The sequence below is a fragment of the Myotis lucifugus genome, unplaced genomic scaffold, assembly GCF_000147115.1.
Source record: "Myotis lucifugus unplaced genomic scaffold, Myoluc2.0 scaffold_2328, whole genome shotgun sequence".
Lineage (NCBI taxonomy): Eukaryota > Metazoa > Chordata > Mammalia > Chiroptera > Vespertilionidae > Myotis > Myotis lucifugus.
In genome coordinates, this window is record NW_005873376.1 from 21010 (window position 1) to 28059 (window position 7050).

At 65.3% G+C, this 7050-nt stretch overlaps 1 protein-coding gene across 1 annotated transcript; it reads right to left on the minus strand.

The window, feature by feature from the left end:
* Positions 1–4679: 4679 nt before the first annotated feature.
* Positions 4680–7019, minus strand: GNA12 (G protein subunit alpha 12). The gene has a single exon (XM_014450454.2). It carries the CDS (start codon positions 6959–6961, stop codon positions 6488–6490), a length of 474 nt encoding a protein of 157 aa, XP_014305940.1. The 5' UTR covers positions 6962–7019; the 3' UTR covers positions 4680–6487.
* Between the last annotated feature and the right edge of the window lie 31 nt (positions 7020–7050).

Below are 7050 nucleotides of genomic sequence, written 5' to 3' on the forward strand. Positions count from 1 at the left end.
AACGGGACGGGATTAATAACATTTCAAATCGGAGCCGCCGGCCTGTAGACAGTTCCCTGGTGAATTCCACCAAACAGCTGCGGTCACTCCCATTCTCTGCGATTGCTCCTGGAGGTAGAACTGAGGGGCTGTTTCCCGACTCACCCACCGAAGCCAGCACCACCCTCACACCAGGTCCAGGCAGAGTCGGTCCAAGAAAGTGAGGGAGGCCTCCCTCGCTCACGAACACAGACGTCAAAGTCCTCGACAAAATGAGGAATCCAATGCCGTGTCAGTCGATTACTGTCCCGACCAAGTGGGTTTAGCTCAGGCAGGCCAGGCCGGCTCCACCTCCCGACTCACATCCGCCACCGACAGTCCCGCTCAGACTCGGGGCACGTGGCACACTTGGCCACGATGACGGGTGCAGAGGCCGAGGGTGGGAGGGGGCAGTCGGACCACCTCTGCAGCGCCGCACAGCCCCTCGTGGTGCCGTCCGCCCGGCCGGGGCTTCTTGCCTCTGGGACACGTCCCGGCTGTGGAGCGGGCTGAACTCTGACCCCTTCCCACCCTCAGAGCACAGCCCTTCGGTGTCCAGTTTAAGGTGGGGGGGCCTTCCGTACACCCCCACTTGGGCAGGTCTGGCCCGACGTTTGTCCCCTGACTCCCTGAGGTCACTCAGACCACATCCTGGCCATCCGGCCCCACCCAGGGCGCTCAGGGTCCCGGGGGGCTGCGCTGGGCAGCAGGAGTCGAGGCTGCAAGGACAGCAGTGGGCTGCCCCTCAGGTCACGTGCCCTGAACGCGGCCACCTGCTGGGCCTGAGGAGCTGCCGCTGGCTGCGTCCTGCAGGGGGCGCTCAGCCTGGACGAGGCCCTGCGGAAGCTGCAGCTCGTCCTGGGCTTCCAGCTCAGAGAGGGACAAGGTGAGCCGCGCCCCTGGTGGCGCCCAGGCGGGGAGGGGGCGGTGTGAGCGGACTGCACTGTGGGCCCGGGTGCCGAGCCCGGGCGGGGTGTCCAGCCCCCCAGGTCTTACTGCAGCCGGAGCCCGGGGCCTGGGGCAGGCAGCGTGGGGAGGAGGGACGAGAGGCGGCTGTCTGTCCGTCTGTCCACAAGGGTGCTGCTCGGTGCAGGGCCCTGACCTGGCGCTCGCGGCCTCACCTGGGGTCTGCATCACGAAGGCCTCCCCGCGTTGTGGCGATGGCGAGGTCCCCCGTGTGGCTTTGCTCTGCGCGGCGCACTGCCCCCCGGAGGGAGGGCAGCCCCAACAGGCCCACAGGCAGGCGCTCCGTCCTCCAGCCCGCGAGGCCGTGCTGCCCTCTGCCGGCGGCGTGAGGCACCGCAGGGGCATCATATCCCCGGTAAATTGTAAAATCTCAGCGCCGCCAACCTCCGGGCCGCCCAGGGCCTGGAGCCCGCGGTGTGGGCGGAGCCTGGCCGAAGGGCCCGCCTCCAGGAGGCGGGGCTTCCCCGCGGTGCTGGTTTTCCCGACGGGCTGCGGGAGGCGTGTCCACGTCTAGTAAGACCCACCCGGGCCCACGGAGGATGGCGAGGTGCGCCCAGCGCAGGTGAATGGGAAACATTTGGGAGAACCCGCCCCTTCCGGTCCGCTGCTGGAGGGCACGGCCCCTGCGACCTAATCTGACCGGTTCTCCTTTCCTTCTTCAGAAGGTCACTCGCTGGAACGGGGCGAGGCCAGCAGGGCATGTGAATGAAAACTTGGCTTAGGGTTAGGGTTTTGCCGTGGCCACCGCCTCTTTCTGAGAGAGGGGTCCCCCAGCAGCCAGAGCTGACCCCCTTTCTGGGGGCCACAGGCCTGCTCCCACGTGGCCCTTGCTAATACCGGCCCATGGGACATCTGATTCAGCCTTTCCTGGGAGGAAATGAATCTCCAAAGGGGCTTAAAGAAAACAATAAGCACACACCGGCTTAGCCACCGGCTAATGTTACAGCTCCGAGTACAAATGACAGCCCTCCAAGTTCACAGGAGCGGCCACCGTGCTCCGGGCGGGTGCACACAGAAGGGCCAGCACGGGCCTCGCAGCGGCTCTGCAGACCCGACTGGCCGGACAGCTGCTGGAACCTCTCCCCGGGGAGGATGGCATCTCCTGCAGACACTGCCCGGAGCAGGCCTGTCTCCATCCGTCCCTGGGCGTTGGTCACCATCAGCCCCGAGTCTAGAGGCGCCCACCGGGCGATGCCTGCTGTGGCCCAGGAGGCCCCGCTGGCCTGGGGGCTGCCGAGCAGCCTGGTTGGCACCGACCCTGAGCTCTGGGTCTTTCTTAGGGAAGCACCTGGCCAGTCTGAGCAGGAAGGAGGCCCCAGGTGGGAGATGCAGCCGGCTCCCGGCAGCCGCTCGGCCCTGCCCCGCCTGGTCCTGCCGAGCAGCTGCGGCACCTTCCGCAGACTCTGGAGGTCCCAGCGGCTGGGTGGGTGGCCGGCCTCGGGCGAAGGTGCCAACCTAAACAGGCCCCACCTGCCGGCTCCGAGGCCCTGTTTGCATAGAGAGGGCGAGTCCCAGCAGGAATATTTTTATCCCAAGGCTGGGAGGAGCAGGGCTTCCCTGGGGAGGCGCAGGGACCCCAGGGGTGGCCTGGTCTCGGCCACTGTCCCCGCCCCGGCCCGCGGGTCCTAGTGGAGCTGGATTAGTCCTGGCTCCAGTGGGGCCACTGAACACAGAGGAACCCACTGCAAGGAACCCAGCTTATGGCCAGTGTATGGCCCTCGGAATGAGGGCCGGGAAAGCTCCACCTGGGAACGAGCCAGGAAACGCCTCCGCTTCGCCAAGCTGCGTGTGAAGAGCTGCCGAAAGCCCCGTAAACCAGGGAGAAACGGCCAGCAGCCCCCCTGGCCCGAGCACCTTGATTAACGAGAACCCGGAATAACAGGTTTATTTTTAGACCAGCTTCTTGGGTAAAGAGGCAAATGAAAACAAGCCGGCAGAGGATATTTTAAAAAGCAGTTCCCAAGAAACGTCCACTCCGTGTCCACCAGCTCCTCACTGTGATGAAGGCCAGGCGGCCCAGGGCCGGCTCAGCAGAGGCGCCCGAACGCAGTGTCCGCCTCCTCGGCCCGAGGAGTGGCCCCCGGAGGGCCGGCAAGGCTGGCCGTGTCCCCCCACAACTTCCCCCAGGACGCCAGGCTCTCAACCAGCCAACCAGAAACCAAGTCGGCCGGTCCCACATGAGGCCGCCGCCCTGAGCACTTGAATCCACTGTGTCGTGTGGAGCTGGGCCAGGCCTGGCGTCCTGGGCTCTCGGCCCGTCCCTCGGGGCCCCTCTGCCCTCGCAGGCCCTGCCACCCTGGCTCCTGGCCTCCAGACACCACTCACATCTCGAGCGCATCTCTCCTGCACGCATCCCCCACCCGTACCAGCTTCTGCCCAGAGCACAGCGTCACTGTCACCTCAGTGAGGCCACCGCACGTCCCTGTGGGCTCACGGGACACTCAACAACCGTGCTGTTCTCCCTGCATGTCCATGTGTACGGCCTCTCAGTGGCCCGTGGGTCAGTGGGGCCTGGTCCTAACACCCTGGGGGCACACTCACCTGCTACAAGAGGCCAGAGAGCAGGAGCCCCCCGGGCGGCCTCGGTGGTCTGGAAGCCCACGCATCTCTCTCCCTTGCTGTTTAAAGCAACAAGGGCAACCCAAGCCTCCCGGACTCTCCCACTGCCTCAGGCACACCTGTTTGAAATGAGAGTAGCGTGTAGCCTGCCACGCCCCAGCGGTCACGGGAGGAGTTGTTGGGGTTGGGAAGGACGTGGTCGGGGGCATCTGGGGCGTGAGGCACCACGGCCACCTCCCTCCTCTGGCTGCTCCCCGCCTCAGTCTGTCGGGGGAAACGGCCAGCACGCGACAGCCTCTCGCCCTCATTCCACGGCGGATCCCGCGCAGCCGGCTGTCACCTGCTGGGGGCGTCGCGCCACGCCTGCCCGTTGGAAGCTGTGCCTGGAGGCCCTCCTTCCCGGCAGCACCTGTGCCAGCCGCTTGTGCGGCCGGCCTGTTTAGCACGTGGAGTGAAACTGTGATCATCACACAGTGAGCCCGCAAGCAAACTAGCATCAGCGCCCTGGTCTGAAATTAAACTTAATGCTGGTTTTGAGTGCTGAGTGGTTGTTGTTGTTTTTTTTTTAATGTACTTTTATTGATTTCAGAGGGAGAAACATCCATGAGAGAGAATCATGAATTGGCTGCCTCCTGCAGGCCCCACACTGGGGGTTGAGCCTGCAGCTGGGGCAGGTGCCCTGAGCGGAAATCGAACCGTGGCCTCCTGGTTTTCAGGTAGATGCTCAACCCCTGAGCATGCTGGCCGGGCTGAGCGGTATTCTCTACTGAGCAAAGAAAAACTAAGGATTTATTTTAATCAACTCCGAGAGCCCGGAGGTGGTCACATGGCGGGCCAGGCGCTCGCAGCCGTGCTATTCGCAGCCGTGCTGATCCGGGGCGAAGGGCCGCCTGGAGCCCACGCGGACCCCGTCCTCACAGCGCGCGCTCACCCGCGGGGCCGTCACAGCCACGCTGAGGGCCCTGCTTCCAGATCAGCGCCTGCTCCGGGAGTTCATAACCCGACTCACAAGGCAAGAAACGCAGGCGAGTGCCACAGTCGCAAAGCTGTCACTCAGCCTCTGAAACAATCTCTACAAACAGCAGTTAAAACACCTGAGCAACCCCCACGTGCGCAGTGTAAGCGGGAGAAACACGTCTTCTTTGAGGAAGTTTATTGTTACATTTTTGCAATAATAGATGAGGCACCACTATCTCCTGCTCCTCCAGCGTCTCAATACAAAAGACAATATTCAAGGGTGACAGTGAAATTAAGATAAAAAATTACAAAAGCCGCGGCTTCCGAGACAAGGACTAGTCTATGTGTAGAAAGTTGTAAATGGTTTAGTTCAGCCTCACAAACAGGAACTTCTGCTCCGGTCAGGCGCCTCCCAGGACTCAGAGCAGCGCCTGGCGCAGCGAGAAGCCCACAGGGCGAGGGGTGGCCGAGCTGGTCGGGGTCCTGGCCTCCGGGCCCTCCCGCCCCGCTCACCGTGGGCTAGAGGCAAAGTGCTCAGGGCCTGGGGGCAGGGGGCCTGGCTGGCCGCCTCTCCTGAGCCCCGATTCCCGGTCAGGGAGGACCAGCCCGCTCCTCACACCCGAGACCCGGCGCCCCGTCACCGAAGGCGCCCCGACCTCAGAACCGCCTGCTGAGCTGCCCTGTGCTCCTCCCCTCCAGGCACACGGCCGGTCCTGGGCCGCAGCCTCAGCTGGTGGAGAGCCGCAGGGGCAGCCCCCAAACGGCACCTTCTCACCAGAGCCGACCCTCAGCGCACGCACCAAGGACTTTCACGCTGTGCGTCTCCTCACCAAACACAGTGACAGGTGACTCAGGAGCAGGCGGCCTCCCTTCCCTCTGGGTCAGCCCCTGCCCCAGACCCACGGCTGCCGGGCCTGCTGACACGGAGCCGAGGGAGGCGCGAAGGGACCCAGGAGGGGCCCAGGGTGGCCTTGGGACAGGGGCCCGGGACGTGACGAGGCCCGTGAATTCTGCTGCCGGCTACCAGGGAGCGCTTTCCTTTTCTCTCCAGTGCTGGGCGAGCCCCACCCCCGAGGACCGCAGTGGAGGGACCCGCACGGGCAGTGAAGGGGGGCCTCCAGGGGGCCCGCAGCTCCCGCACCCCGAGCTGGGAGCACGTGTAGTGTGGAATCCTAGAGGCAGAGCCTGGACAGGACCCGATGCAGGCGGCCTGAGAAGGGACCGGCTGTGAGAGGCACTGGGGTGGCGGCCGTCTGCAGGACGCAGGTGGGTGCGGGGCCGGGGCTGCCTGAAGGCCAGTGTCTGCGGTGCACAGGCTGCGTGCTGGACACGGGCTGCGCTCACCCTGCGGCTCCCGAAGCTGCGGACAGGAAGCCGGGCTGCGCCACAGCGGCCGCCGCAGGCACGAGGCACGCAGAGGAGCAGACACCTGCAGGGGGGGGGTGTCTGCGGGGGAGGAGGTGGCAGGGCAGGGCGGTCGGGAGTAATGAGCACCGCCGAGCGCCGTGTGGAGGGACGAGCCCTGTCCATGCGACGGGCCAGGTGACAGCAGGAGGACAGCGCCCCCGGACATTAAGGCACGGCCGGCCGGAGCCCACCCCGCCCCCAAGGCTGGGCTCTGGGACGGGGCACAGGAGCTTTAAAAGGCAACGCGGTCCCTCTGGGCGGGCCCACCGGCCGTGTCTGCGCACTGGGCCGCCTACCGCGTAGGCGAGGCTCCGGGTTAGCGGCCGGGAGGCCTGCGGGTTAGAGGGAGAGCCGGGGCGGGCGGTCTGTGCGGCGGTAGAGACGCACACGCACGCGGACACACACCGGGACACGCGGGCGCGCGCACTGCTCGGAGCGGCCATGGCGTCCTGTGGAAAGCCGTGCTACTCGACGGCGGTCACCCCGGCTGCCCGGAGCTCAGTAGTGTACCTTCCCCGGATTCAGTAGCTCGTGGCGGCCCCCGCAGGTGCTGGCCGCGGGGAGGAGGCGGGCCGGGGCCTCACTGCAGCATGATGTCCTTGAGGTTCTCCTGCAGGATGGTGTCCTTGACGGCGTGGAAGACGAAGCGGATGTTCTCCGTGTCGATGGCCGTGGTGAAGTGGTGGAAGAGCGCCTTGCTGCGGTTGCGGCGCCGGCGGTCGAAGCACTGCACCAGGTAGCGCTGCACGTCCTCCAGCCGGTGCGGGTCGCCGCGGAAGTCGGGGAAGTGCTTGCTGATGCTGACGCTGCGCACCTTCTCCACCAGCAGGTCCATCTTGTTGAGGAAGAGGATGATGGACACGTTGACGAAGAGCTTGTTGTTGACGATGGTCTCGAAGATGTTCATGGACTCCAGCAGCCGGTTGGTGCGCCGGTCCTCCATGAGCACCTGGTCGTACTCGCTGGAGGACACCATGAACAGGATGGACGTGATCCCGTCGAAGCACTGGAACCACTTCTGGCGCTGGGACCGCTGGCCGCCCACGTCCACCATCTTAAAGGGGATCTTCTTGATCACGAAGTCGTGCTCCACCCCTTACTGTGGTGGCCTTCCTGGCCAGCACGGATGTCCTGCTTGCTGGG